This window comes from Elaeis guineensis, chromosome 3 (assembly GCF_000442705.2).
Source record: "Elaeis guineensis isolate ETL-2024a chromosome 3, EG11, whole genome shotgun sequence".
Classification (NCBI taxonomy): domain Eukaryota; kingdom Viridiplantae; phylum Streptophyta; class Magnoliopsida; order Arecales; family Arecaceae; genus Elaeis; species Elaeis guineensis.
Window position 1 is genome coordinate 107,791,200 of NC_025995.2, and position 15,269 is coordinate 107,806,468.

Below are 15,269 nucleotides of genomic sequence, written 5' to 3' on the forward strand. Positions count from 1 at the left end.
TGCAATCCAAATCGATTCAGCAAAAGATCAAAGACTGAAATAAAGAACAATTGAAAATAAAAAACTCACTCTAAAAATTTAAAAAATAAAAATAAAACAAACATCTAAGAAAGATTTGCTTTTATAGTGTCTCTAAGCTATTCACCGAAAGATCATAAAGAGGCATTGTTCCACGATACAAATATACAAATATGATGAGATAAATGGAGTTGATATATCGTGATGCGGACGAGAAAGACTAACTGAGGTAAAACCCATGTGTCAATCAAATCTAAACCGTAATAGCGCAAATCCACTGAAAACAAAAAATAATATCCACCGAGATCGAACAATTCTTTAACAATCCGATTCATTAAAATTAGAATTTTGGTCCATCTGATTTGATTCAAGTTTGCCACAGAGAGACCTAAAAAAGATCAAGAATTAGAGAAAAACTTCAGCAAAAGGTACTATTAATATAATAGAGCTCTCAGTCTTATGGCCAAAGTTTTCCACTTCCAAGAAAGTCCATCGGAGGAAAATCGCACATGGGAACCCAACTGGATCTGCTGCTCCCAAGCTTGCCGAAGCCTTCACTCCTCTCCTCTTCCCAAGGGAAAACCACCCCAAAGAGAGCGAGACTCCCACAAGAAGAAGGAAGAGATCCCCAGGCAACACCCAGCAAAAGATCAACAGACCAAAGAAGAGAAATTGGGGACCATAAACGACCCCTCTCCTCCGGCTTCTCTTTCGGTGTGGTTAAAGCAAAATAAATCATCATCGAGCCCAAAATTCCAAAATAAAGCACAAAATAAAAGCAGAGTAGTTAAATTATCGCAAGAAAGAAAAAGATTTCTTGAGATTAGAGTGGAGAGAATGATGTAGAGCCTACGAGAAAACGCGAGGATCCATGGGAGATCAGGAAACCGCACGTCCAAAGGTACCAAGCAATCGATCTCGCATCTCTTGTATCCCAAAGCTCTGGATCGATGGTGATCCGATCCAAGCCATAGATCTAAGCAAAGAGTGCTTCAACGGAAAATAACACTAATACATTAAGCAAATGAAAACAAATAGGAAAGATCGAATCTAATCAGACGAAGAATAAGAGAAAATTAAATCAAGAACAGGAACTTTTAGAAAAATAAAAAGGCACAGGACACGAAAGCCAATTAGATGGACAGGAATAAAGTTAGCTGGGGGCGATCGGGTATTTGTAGCCCTAGAAAATTAGGGTTACGACCGGGTGTCGTTGGATTTGGAATTACCGAAATGCCCTTCTAGATCTTTTAATATACCAAAGTTGACGTGTCCGCCTCCTCGCAGATATGGGCCCCCACCTGTTCACTCAAAAAGTGTTATTCAGGCCCATGAGCGATGTACCGTTGGCAACAGTCTTGTTCCAAACATTAAATTGGTTGCCATGCCAAGTCCATGCAACCCAGTGGCACAGCTATTTGACCTCCCAAAGTAGAAGGGCGTGATCTTGGATAGAGTTCCCATAATTATGAACGGATCTAAAGCGCTTGATATAGAGTGATGATGTCAAGATCGAGAATGATGCGGCTAAAGATAACAATATCACCATATTTGCTTAGATAATCGTGTGTGATAGAGATCCAAAATTACCATTACTCATCAAATCGCTATCTATCTCAATGATAAAAAACTCATCCTTGGGGTCAGATATCGAAGACAACTCTAGAAGACAATCCTAGGATGGTAATATTGGACCAAAATTTAGTGACAAAAATACCTCTTGGTTCAATAAAAAAAATTAGTATATCAATATATCTAACATATTATATCAATATTATATATTATATTATTATTATCATATCATAATTTATTTATAATTTTAAAATATAATAAAAATATATTATTATACTTTATATTTATATTATAATTTTTTTATATATTACTTCTATTTATCTTATTTTTTTAATTTTCTTAATCAAAATAAGTACTGATATTGAAATAATTACATATATTATAAAAAAATATTAATTCTATAATAATAATTAATATATTTTTATAAAATTAATAAATATCATTTTATGTTATATATTAATAATGGATCTTAATATATTTTATATAAGTGATAAATATAATTTATAGAATATATGAAGGATAATTTAAATATTATACAGTTAGTGATTTTGAATTTCCATCGAATACTAAATAAATTATTATAAATATCTGAAAATTTTTAATTACTGAAATATAACATACTAAACATGATGATCTTAGATAATCAAAAATCAAATTATCCTTGGATAAAGATCATCAGTGATCTAAGATCATCTAATCTCATCTGGATCACCAAACATCAACTTAAAAGACAAAACTAAGGCCCAATATGCCAAGCATTCTACCCCAGACACAAAAACCATCAAATAGCTTTAATTTGAAGAACAATGCGCAACCATCCATCTTTTGTCATGTACATTCTGTTCATCATCTCAGAATCAATGCTCATTGTCACATTGTAGTACCTGAAGCTTTACTTTTCTACATATCTTTGAGGGACGTGTTTGGTTGCGCTTTCATCGTTCGAGATGCTGGTATGAAGATAAATGCCCTTGACGAGAACATCAGGATCATATACAAAAGGTTAAGATTAACTGCTAGAAATACAAATGAGTACGTGACGTTAGAGATGAAGATGCAAACGCCTACTAGAAGCTTATTAATTTGTTCAACCGAAATAGCCAAGACTTTATGCAACACTGGTATTTGCCTTGAAACAATACCCTCTACAAGTTAATTGATTTAAATGGTTTTCAAAATCTAATAAACATATCGCAAGGATGAGGAAAAATTGAAAAGGAACAAACCAATTCCAATAAATAACATGTCAGTTGACATGAGCGTGATCAAAGAGCAACAGTCTCTAGTTCTTGGATCATCAACTACTTAGATCTCTTTGTACAAAAATTTGCAATCAGTCCAACTAAAGAAACAGAAACAAAAGGAATGGCAATGAACTAATCCAATTCCATGAAAATCCTTCGCCTAAGCATAAGACAAAATTGGGTGTGCCATGCAGCAAGCTTCATCATCGAAAAAAGGAAGCACATCCCCCCTCAGAAGTCCACATTCAATCCAATTTTCAATTCCAAGGCTTCTGATCCAAGATCACTCTGAACAAAAAGAAGAGAGATCATGAACTACAAGAATAGCAGACTCAATAGCAGGACTCCGAAGATTTGAAAGAGCAACTTGGTGTCATGGAAACTGTGAGGGGAGGCAGATTCAGCCGAGGTGGAATTTGATGCAGGTGCCAGCGATGTGCCATTAAAGAAGGTGCCATTCTTTCCACCACTGCACGAGAAACAATAACACATCCCAATTTCATGGCTGTAAAGCCGGACTGACTTCCAAAAGCATGTAACTTATAATGATCTCCAAAAGTAAACGCAATAACTCTTAGATCCAAAACAATATGACCCCCATAGCTCAAGATAGCCGAATCTCAAAAGACTAAAACATCTAAGAGAACAAGAAGAGAGTACAAACTCTTAAGCACCAAGGCCTAAAGGCAGTCACAGAGTTACTTTTATCACATAAGCCAACTGAAGGAAGAAAAAACAGATTCTGAAGCATAGTTTTCAAATAAACAGAGGTTAGCCTAGTCACTGTTGACCAGATCACCGTAAACAATGTCCTGTTAGAAGCGTTATCAAGGTAACTAAGTTGTGTTTTCAATGTTAATGAATTCTTACTTTATGATGCACTGGGTGAGACATTTGTTATATGAATCTCATATCGGATTTTGACACTTCAAACCAACTCCACAAACAAAGGGGTCTCCGTCAGTATAAGAACTCTAAGAACATTAGCATATCATAAAGCATCTTTGATTTTATCAAATGATTCAAAACCCCATTCAATATATAAGACAAAATATCTTAGCCATTTAACCGACCAGAATAGAAGGAAGAGGAAAGGGTATACAATTTTCTCTCCCATTTCTTTTTGATCTTAAGTAGTATAAATATCAAAGAAAATGCCAGACTCCAGGCCAATCGTAAGATTTACATGACCTATATTACTTTCTATTCAAATTAAGTCATCAAAGTGAGCTGTCTGACTATACCCATATGGTTTATGTAACTTTTGGTCTTTTCTAATGAAAATATGAATGACTTCATAGGATAATATACAAGGATCACACCTACAGGCCAGGCCAACAAAGCTAAATGATTGCAAATGGCTTTTACTTCTACCATCTAAAATATTTGTTTTCAGAAAAAAAAAAAAAAAAAATTGCATACAAGAAACTGATACTATATATTAACACTATTGAGTCATAAGCAATTTGACATTTTCTTAGGTTAAAGCGACATACCTTCCAGGAAATACACAGCCATCATGACCTGCATCAAAAGAAATACCCAGATATAAACAACTGGCATAATTTGATCTTGCATCCTAAGAATAAGTACATAAATTTTATCAATCAAATGCCTTTCTGAAGCAATATCTTTCATGGCACAATTCTAAATTAGTCGCATACATACTCAAATTGTATGCACATAGGCATTTTCAAATGAGTTAATCTTCTACATACAAGAATACAGCAGAAGTGCTAAACTACTGAAGTTTAATAACTAATATGAAACAAAATGCATGTTCTTATTACACCAATTTTAGATAGTTCAGATGTGTAATTCTTTTGCGCTTATATAATAAAAATATGATATGGCTCATGTAAGATTTGGGGCAAAAAAATAATAATAATAATAACTACCATTGCTATACCAAACAAAAATAAATAGTGCCCGCATGCTATATATATGTTTCTGCATACCCTGTAATAGACGCTCACAGGCATACTTGTTCCACCATTGCAATGGAGCAGATATTTCCCATTGCTAGTTTAGTGGTGAATGGTGATATACCATTATAGAGCTTCATGCTATATCACTATAGAGTTGATGCATGGATTCCTGGAGTGTGCCCCGAGGTTTATACATGAACTCGGCAACATAATGTTAGTCATCAAACTAATGACTAAAGGCATGCTGATTTTGTATAGAAAAACACTAAATTTAATACCAATTTAAGTGGTGGGTGGGGTGCCGGATGCAAATTTCTGGCAACAAGAGGGTGGAAAAAATAATTTCAAATTGAATGTTCAATAACAGAGAGAGCTTCCTTACTTGGATCAGTGGTAGTAACGGTGGCAACCCCATTGAAGTAGCACGTCCCCGAACTCATCCCCATCCCACGGTAATACGCATTGAACGCATACGTCGCATGCGCCTCCACCGTGTCAGGATCATAGCATCGTTGCCCCTGCATCAGCACCGAGCAGTCCACCTTCCCCGGCCCACACGCCCAGTCGAGCGCCGCCTGCAGCATCTTTGCATCCGCCCCATCCCTCGCGATGCAGTACGTCTGGTTCGTCGTGTCATTCGCCAGCAACACCCCCGACCCGGTGAGGTGCAGCGTGTACACGGGCACCCCACTGGCATCGAAGAGCCCCCAGTTGCGCTCCGACAGCGTCCCGGGCCGCTGGTCCTCGTCGTAGAGCTCGTAGATGTAGGTCGGGACGGGGACGCCCGGGTGCTTGGGGGTGCCGGTGCTGTTGAGCACGTGACGGATAAGGTTGCTGTTGTAGGTGTCCGCGTTGTCGGCGGTGGCATCGGGCTCTTCCGAGGGGTCCCCCTTGTGGGGCCAGCCGGACTCGAGGACGACGACGGGGACGTTGGTGATGTTCAGATAAGCCATGGCGAAGTAAGCGGCGTCGACGATGGCGTCGAAGACGTTGGTGTAGTGAAGCAGAGTGTTGGCGTCGACCGCTTCCTTGTTGGGCGGCAGCGGGCGGAAGAGCGCGTAGTCGAGAGGGATGACGCCGTTGGACTGCATGTAGTCGTAGTAAGGGTAGACGTTGAGCATGAGGTAGGAGCCGGTGGACTGGAGGAACTTGAGCATAGGGGAGATGACGGGGTCGAGGGAGCGGTTGAAGAAGGCCTGGGAAGGGGGGAAGGAGTCGAGGATGATGGAGGAGGAGTGGGGAGTGGAGACTTTGATCTGGCGGTCGAGGTTGGCGGCGACGAGGGCGGAGTGGACGTAGCGGAGGGCCGGGACGAGGAGAGGGGCGGCGTTGGGGAGGGCGGTGAGGACCTCGGAGCCGACGGCCACCGCGGTGATGTTGACGGTGGGGACGTGGGCGACGACGTTGCGGGCGACCCAGTTGGCGGCGGTGGCGTTGGACTGGCCGACGGCGAGGAGCTGATCGTTGGGGACGGAGACGGTGACGCGGATGCCGGTGTTGGCGAGCGCCGCCAGCATGGCCGCGTCCGCATCGTACAGCCGCACGTGCCGGATCTGCTGCGACTTCAGCAGCGCCACCACTTGAGTCGGCGACGGCATGTCCGACAGCGCCGTCCCGATGTTCGCCCCAATGTACGCCCCTGCGCACGTTAGTCCAAAGCCCTCAGCAAATGCTAAAATGCGCAAATGTAATAAAAAAACCTTTTGAAATCAAATAAACCAGTAAGTGACATGTTTATTATTTGAAGAGAAAGATAGAAACTCACCAAAAAAAAAATAAAGAGAGAAAGATAGAAACTTACCAAAAAAAAAATAAAGAGAGAAAGATAGAAAAGCAAGGAAAAAAAAACTAAAAAAAGGGACTCGATCGTGATGATATATCTGCTAACGTGGTCCAGCGGAACAGCAATCGAAGACTAGCTGTCGAGCAACAAACTGATCCGGGAGACAACTGGGTACGGGCGCCACGTGCAACCAGAATGGTGATAACAGTTTCGTGAAAGCAAACTGCACAGACATGTCTATGAGAGTCCCGAGATCCGCCGTCTATTTCTAATCCCAGGGCTCGAATCGTCGGAACGATATAAGGTGACCAGATCACCGTCTATTCACGCATGGGCCCATATCATCGGATTGATAGATATCGCATTTCCATAGGAGCGTCTGATCGACTCCCGGGTCCCCACAGAGGCGCGATGGGATCGGATCTCGAGGACGAGCGGAAGAAGCGGAAACCATACTGCCGCTTTCGCAAGCATACGAAGACAACAATAAAGCCAATGAGACAAAGCAATAAAACAAATTTACCAGATAAGAAACCAATTGTTTATTGATCCAGGCAATCCAACACGATGATTATTGGCCGTTGATTAAAGCCGGTCGATGATAATGGGACACGGAGAGGAAGCGGGAGCACGTCACCAACACATGTCACATAAAGTCGGCGAACGGACGTCTTTCCGACTTCGAATCGCCCCAAGATTTGAATTCTTGCCCCCACTGTACGCCCACGTTATTTCGCTGTCGATCCGCCATTGATTCCTTTAAGCAAACAACAAACTTTCAAAACTAAGGTTAGACAAGATGCCTCCATTGGTATGCTTGAGGGGCCTGCGAATCTACTGCTCCCAAATGTGCTCACGGTGGCTGAGGAATTTATTGTTGTTACATAATGATCGGTCTCTTTGATTTTATGTTCTAAAAGAGATTCGCTGCAGAGCCCGGACCCACTTCACCGCAGGTCCGCAGCACACAATAGTCACCATCGCATCACAAACATGAGTCAACTCGTTCCAGTCACACCAACTCGGCTCAAAGAAAAAGAGTGATTACTCTGAAAATTTTTTACGTTAACTACCTACCTAAACAATTTAATATACTTTTATATTATACCCCGCGATGGCATAGCATCAACCAATCACCCCAAAATCATATAAAAAGGTGGTGGTTTTCCAACGTGCATGGATTAAAACTTACCGAATCCCGACCACTCCAGAAAAATGTGGGTTACCATCCTTTCGTGAAACATATATTTATATATATATGGAGAGACAGATAGAGATATTAGTTGATAGCACAGCATCAACCACTCACCCCAAATCAAATAGAAAGATGGTGGTTTTCTAACATGGATTAAAACTTCCCGACCGACTCCCAAAAAAAAAAAAATATCGGTGTCACCATCCTCGTTTGGAATATATAATAGTTTGTAGTTATGCAAGATCTGGAACAAGAAATGATAGCTGACTTGATACTCCACCCGCCAACGAGGAACCTACCCAAGGTCCTTTTTTTTTTTTTTACTTTTGGGTAAAGGTCGGTCCTATGTTCACTGCATGCAATAAAGAAGGCCAAACATTTTTCTTATCAAAAAAAAAAAAAAGGACGCACATTTTTGACAATCCACCAGCTCAGAAAACCTAGCAAGTTACATTGGCCAAAGTAAATTAAATCTAATAAACACATCTAGCCATGATGGGGAAATACGGTGAGCTAAAGAAGAAAAAAATCCACATCAATCAGCCCAAAGACTAATGCTTTTTCCGCAAAATAAAACAAAAGACTCCATCCTATAAGTCTACAACAACACTGGACTGAAGTAATACTGTAAATGGAAACAAATAAAGCGACAAATCTGTAGGACATCTGAATCTTCGAATAGATGAGCTCGAGAGGAGAGGACTGTGACAAAGCCCTACCTCTCAGCTAACATTTCTCGCAAAATCCAAAAATGCCGAAGAAAAAAAAATACGAACAAGTAAAGAGTAAGAAATCTGTCTGAAATCAAATAGCTTGAAGAATGAATCGAACGCAAACAAAAGGAGAAAAGAGAAAGATTTTGACATCAGAGAAGAAGAGAATCCGCACCTTCGTCCGCATAAACCACCGAGATCGCCAGAAGCAAGAGGAGAAGCGGCGCCATCGATTCCCCTTCAAAAGAAGAACACTTCGTCCTTCCAATCACATAAAGCAATCGGGTAATGGGGACTAGAATAGGTAAAAGATAGGAAATCGAGAAATCGAAGAAATCACCGGAGAAGAAGAACAGCGGAGAAAACAAAGCACGAAGAGGGAAAAAGAGCCCCTTTTCTCCTCCCCTTGACCGAAGAAATCTAAAGAACAAGAATAAAAATATCAGTAGAAGAAGCGAGAAGAAGAGAGAAATCTAAGAAGAGAAGAATGTTTTGGAAAAAAGAGGCCTTTTTCCCCCTGGTTTGAGTTGAGTTGGGTGGAACAAAACAGAGGAGAATATGGTAAAGGCGAGACTTTTATGGAAGTGGGGAACCAAGAAGAGGAGGGACTGGGGCTTTGTGGTCTTTCCAGGGACTCCCATCCGATCCCTTCGATCACAAGCCTTTTGTCAGCGATCGGACGGCAGATCTTCCTTGGAGCATAGGATCATGGGCAGAGCGAGGCGGTGGATCCGGACGAGGAACCGGTTAGCCGTTTCGAGGTACCCTGGGAGCATCTTGGCAGTGGCGGAAGGCCCCACTGGGGCCCACTGTTGACGTGGCGACCAGCTGGAAACAACGGTCAAATTTCGAACTCGGACGCAGCTTTTTAGATTTTCTATTGTTACCTTTAGATTTTGGTGTCATTAGGGCAGGGGCGTGGGGGTGCGTACGGGAAGCAGGCGATGGGCGGGAAGGTCTTTTGGGGAGGGGTCCGGGCGAATCACGAGGGGCATTTTGATTGATTTGATGAATGGCTGGGATGAAAATTTAAACTGAATTTGTGTAACGATTTTGTTCTAGTGTTTGATGTCCGTTCCGAACTTGGTTCTCCATCCATTGCAAGCTCGATACCAATCGAAAGTGTCTTGAATAAAGAAGGTTTTGATGGGTCGTTGGCTTGCCAAGAGAGAGTAGCGTTTTATCTCTACCATAGTCCATAGAAAATTTGTGAAAAAAATGTTGATCATGAGAAGTTTCAAATATTTACATATAATTGACTTTTATGAATGGAATTAAATTTTTTGTGCATTAAGTCTTCTAAGTAACTCTACGATGGTCATATAAAAATTTATTCGAACATCCAATTTATACTAATAAATATCAAATTATTAATTACAATAATTATGAGCATCGATTATTACTTTCATATTAATAAAATCAAAGCAAAAATTTGATCATATTTATGTGCCTCTAGTCAGAGAGCTTAAGATATCTGCATATATTTAATTTTTACATATAGAATTAAATCTTAATATATAAAATCTTCTAACAGCTCAAAATTTGTAGTAGCTTTCAGATTAATTGATGTACTAAAACACCACTCATTCTCTGCCAACTTCTCCCTCTTTCTACTACCTAGCTACCATACTGATACTCCTATGTCGATTTCTGCGTTACCCAATTTCTTGCTCTCCACTCATCTCTCATCCCAAAATAACCACATTTCCAGTTATTCATCCTTGTTAATTTGTACTTGGATGCATCAATGCCGAGTTATATTTTCTGCTGCCGGCGAACCTTGGGCTCCTAGCTAAACCCTGGCCGAACCTCGATTGCTAGAAAATGAGGCAGCAGAAACTAGGGTGAGAAAAGGGACAGAGAGGAGGAGAGAGGATTTTTTTTTTTTTTTTTTGGTGAGTGAGGAAAGGTAGTTGCCGGCAGTCTTCCGTAACAAAAGAATAAAAATAACATAAAAAGGTAATAAATATTTACTCCTACATAAAAGTAAGATTGATCCGCCATCGCAAAACTCATTTGTTAGATATACTTCTCGTATAGCATGATGTGCTTCTTTCTTTCTCAATTTTAGCGTCCACGTGAAATGATGTATTTAATTAAAAGAAATGAGTGTGAGTACACGGGGGGAAGGGAGGCACTAACTCAATCCCTACGTGTGAAGATGGAAAAGTAGCGAGCGGATAAAATATGCATCCAACCTGGGTTGCATTTTAAAAGATGAGCTCAAGGATGTTGAGAGTACTACTCATTTTCCCTGAACTCCCTGGCATTCTTTTCTTTTAGATCGCACGTGCATGATGCTAGGGATATGCTAACATATCAAGAACTGCCACAGCTTGGATGTCTTTCCAGTACATTCATGATTTAGAAGGTTTGAGAAGGAAAATAGGAAAACCAAAATTTCAATATTATTTTTTGTTTTCTCGATCATATAGAGATGGATATCCATTGTTTTTTAAAAATTAATTACATCAGATAAAAAATCACCCCTTTTGTCTGTCAAATCCTTCGGAGGAACTGCATTATATTTTTTAATAAAAAGTAGTCATAATGTATGCTTATTTTTAGGAAACTGGTTATAATCCAATTATATTAACTAAAATCTTAATTTTAAGATATTTTTTAAAAAATTTTAACTTATAACACATTGTATCTCATATTTTTCTCTTGGTCTAAAACTATCTCTCTTCCTCCTTATTCAAAATTTCTCAGAGTCCGCTTATACTAAGATATTTCTTTTATGATTTTTTGTATGGCTTCTTTAATTTCTTACTAAATCTTATTTTCTCTCAAAGTTCATTAGGGTTCAAACCTCTTCTTCAATGCAACTTAGCCAGCAATGATTGACAAGCTTTACAATGTATATAGTAAATGAATTTTTAATCAAGTTGATTGTACAAATATAGATAATATATATCCCACTAACTTCACTATGTGCACTATCTTGGTCGATATACATATATCATATGACTAAAATACACTATTGATAAAACTCTCAGTTCTTGTTTAGAATATAGCTGGAAGGATCATATACATGTGTACCTTTAGATGATACTATTAGCAACATGGTAATTTGTTTGCTATAGCTAGTACAAATTTGCAAGACGTGTGTGATGTACGTATTGTTCAAATACATTGGGAAAATCATAGGGAGAATCACAGTCAGAAAATAATAAATGCATATAATGTTGAAAGATTTAACATAAATTTAATCTAAAAAAAATCAAAAATACATCAAGCCTCAATGACAATATAAGGACCTATCACAACATTCTCTGGTTTATAGTGAATTGTTTTTGCTCATTCAAGTCCTCCTTTATACTGCATCATTTCATTTCTGTTGCACTTTTTTTTATTCTATAAATTAAAGAAATTATTTCTATTACTTTGAAAGTACATCGCTTTAACTAATTATTCTAATTTGAATGTCCAAGGATCGAACAAGGGATTGTTGTGTTTTTTTTTTTTTTTTTTTTTGAATATTAAACTCAGATATGGTGCACAAAGGAGGCTCTGTTCAGAGGTTGTTTGTTGCCAAATTATGTGCTTCACATATCTAAAACTCATATTCTCTTTGAATTCAATTTAAAATTAATGAGTAGTTGTCTATGCATTAAAATGATTATATTGCTTAGCAGCATCATGATGAAGAAAGAGGACCAGCAAAACTAATAATTTCATTCAAAGAGGTATTATTAATAAACACACAGCATAACTTAATTATATTCATCCATCATAAATAAATATCCTGATTTTTAGTTAATTGTTTTTATTGATTATTTCCTTTTGCTAATCTGTTTTTGGTTATAAAATTCATGCAATAATCCTCGAAGGAATCACATATTTTAAAATTATTATATGGTCTTCTCATAACTTTATTTGTGCTTCTTAAAACACTAACAAATTTGAATCTTCAAATTTTTAAATTTATGAAATTATGGATTCTTGTAACAAAAGGAGAAAACAAAAATGAGAGAAAAACATGCATTCCACGAAAAAAAACACAACCATCATTTTTTTAAACAAAGAGGCATATAGAATCGACTGCTATGGAGGACCAGTTTATTCAAAATAGGAAGCTGTGAAAGTTTTTAATAGACTCGAGAGAGGGAGAGGTGTACGTGCGCCCTGCTCCCCACTTCCCCCTACTCTAGCCATAGAGGGAATATTATATTATAACTTTTATCATGAAAACGAGTCTTTAGTTACTAATTTCATATTTACATATATTATGTACTTTTTATATCAAAAGTAGCATATTCAAAAAAGGCACTGTTGTTGAGGGATGATCAAAATCCTAATTGCATTATTTCATTTGTAAAGAAGTTCTTTTCCTACTTTTAATTTAAGATATTAATGCTTCTGATATTATTTACATATCCAACTGTAAATTATCATGCTTAGATGTGCTACCTAGATTGGCAAATGATGCTTGATATTGCGTTATTGAGAATTATTATCGGACTTGACGGATGATGCTTATTACTGAATTGTTGATTGGCAGTATGGTGGAGTCCAAGCATATTCCTAACTAAAATCTATCAAAAGGTAGAGTTCACATGGTAACAACTCGGCTTGATCATTAAATCAATTATATTTGTATTCTGTTGCTCAAAATTTCCAATACGGTCCTCCATTGTCCGGATTTCGGAGGTTTTTTCATAATATTTGATCTCATTTCTCTTGGAATATGGAGATTTGTTTGATTACGAATATATTTCTTCCAATACTAAGGCACACATGATCATAATTGACACCATACCAAGAATCAACCAGTTTATGTTTTTTTTATGCAAAATCATTATAACAAAAAATAGATTTGAGGGTTGGATCCCACATAAACCAAAATACCACGATCTTTTTCCCAATGAAACTTGCAAGTATAATACGTCATGATTCACATGGAGCTAATCATACTTCATACATGTCATGACACAGTACAAATCTATGAACATAATCCATAAATTGCCAAATCATCCAATTTAAAATTGTCCAAGAACATTTAAACCTCAATTAAAAACATCCAAATATTTATTGAACTGTGCTCGAGCACCTGTTACATGCTACAGTATTACATGATCACGATCGCATTGCATATCTAAATTTTATGACCCTGGTCATATCCCAAAGAATTAGAATCCATTTGATTAGAGGCAATCCAACACGGAAAAATAAATTTCATGCCCAATTATGATATTTAGTATAAAAAAAAATGATAAAAAAATTGATGGATCTTATATTTATTTTTTATAAAAAAATATAAAATAAATACGATAGAAGTTGGTATTCGATAAATTTTTGAATGGTAATAATTCATACTTGATAAAAATATTTCTAATAAAATTATATGTGTAATCATTGAATTTGTTCGGATGTCTTTTCAAATTTGTTCAATGAAAAATTTTATAAAATAATTAAGATGAAGATAATATTATGTAATAGACTTTATGATTATAATCATCGTATAAGAATTAATTGGAGATGATAATACTATATTAATATTAAAAAATTATTTTATATTGAAGATTATATTTATAAATCTTATTGTATTTCTATATAGTATTATCTCCAACCAAATATAATAATTTTTTAATATTATTTTTATAATTAATTTTTTATTAATCAAATATGATAAAATTTATTTTTTTTATAATTATTTTTTTAATAAATAATTTTTATGAATTGCCAAATTATCACGTAACTCGATACACCTCAACAGAATGGATACTTAGTTTGTTGAAAAATAATAATAATAAAAAAACCTCAAGCATATTGGTTATCGGTTGACTCCAAAGTTCCGTCACGTGGCATGTCATTCCGGGCCATGCCTATCATGCGCTGGCTGGGAGTATTAGAATACCAATCAAGAATCCATACCGCCCGAGTGCCCGTTGGCCCCTCTGCCTCGGAAGCTCGAGGGGTCTTTTCCCCTTCTCTCGGCGAAAGCCCTACCCGCTCCATATCGGCGACCAGAATGCGCAGGTATCACCTTTCCTTCTCCTCTTCTCCTCTCCTTCTCTCTTTCCTTCAACCTTTCCATCTCTCTCAAACCCTAATTATGTGATTTCACCTCTTCTTCTTCTCCTTTTCCCTCACTTTCTTCTCCTCCAGTGGAATGGCCGGCTTCCAATTCCGAGGCGTTGGCGCGAGAAAACCCTAGCTGGGAATGGATTCCGCCATTGCTATCGACGGGTCTACAGACAAGGTCAAGATTAGGGCAGGAGATAAGTGCTGGATGGATGATCTTGACTACATGCCGCTGATCAAACGGCGGCGGTTGCTTCTCTCGAGCACGTCGTCCCCTTCGGTCCCAGTTTATTCGAAGTAAGCTTTCGATTCTTCATCTCAGTTTTCTTACCGAATTTTCTTTTCTTCCCATTCCCCCACACACCCTCCCGTCCCCCCGGAAAGAAAAAAGACAAAGAAAAAGAAAAAAAAACGCCTCTTTCTTGTAATCTTGTTCTTGATACCATTATGTTGGTGGATGGTAACCCATCTATGGCTAACAGCAGGCCTCCAGTAGATATGGCTGTCAAGCGGGTCTCTCCTGGAGCTTCACAGGTTATCTTGTTTAGCTTTCTTTCTATCTCTATTCTTCTTACACACTAAATATTTTTTTCCCCCAAAAAAACTTTAATTCTTGCTTGCCAATATGGCAACGTAGATTTTTAGCTGATCAACAACACAGAGCTTGAATGCTACTTTGATATGTGGTGTTGGAATTGGCATTTATTATTATTTCGGGCAACTCTTTTAGTGAATTATCTGATATTCTTGGATAATGGAATTAACTTTTGAAGTGTGCTTTTATTAATA

General features: G+C 37.9%; 2 protein-coding genes across 7 annotated transcripts in view; one reads left to right on the forward strand and one right to left on the reverse strand.

Annotated features, from left to right (window-relative positions):
* Positions 1-2,800: 2,800 nt before the first annotated feature.
* LOC105041086 (glucan endo-1,3-beta-glucosidase 3) lies at positions 2,801-9,038 on the reverse strand. The gene is made up of 5 exons (XM_019848869.3): positions 8,794-9,038; positions 8,629-8,691; positions 5,145-6,401; positions 4,331-4,358; positions 2,801-3,303 (listed from the first exon to the last, which is right to left on the reverse strand). The coding sequence occupies exons 2-5, from the start codon at positions 8,681-8,683 to the stop codon at positions 3,150-3,152; spliced, it is 1,494 nt and encodes a 497-aa protein (XP_019704428.1). The 5' UTR covers positions 8,684-8,691; positions 8,794-9,038; the 3' UTR covers positions 2,801-3,149.
* Positions 9,039-14,288: 5,250 nt separating this feature from the next.
* Positions 14,289-15,269, forward strand: part of LOC105041085 (uncharacterized) — a 29,182-nt gene continuing 28,201 nt past the window's right edge. For 3 of the 6 annotated variants that reach the window (XR_831337.4, XR_012139923.1, XM_010917880.4), the window contains exons 1-3: positions 14,289-14,435; positions 14,565-14,777; positions 14,963-15,014. Coding sequence is in view for 2 of the 6 variants with exons in the window: in XM_010917880.4 (XP_010916182.1) it covers positions 14,620-14,777; positions 14,963-15,014 (210 nt within the window). In the remaining 4 variants the exon portion in view is untranslated. Of the gene's footprint in view, positions 14,436-14,564; positions 14,778-14,962; positions 15,015-15,269 lie in introns of those variants that run through there. The other 3 variants (XM_010917881.4, XM_073254302.1, XM_019849310.3) reach the window with 3 other exon arrangements.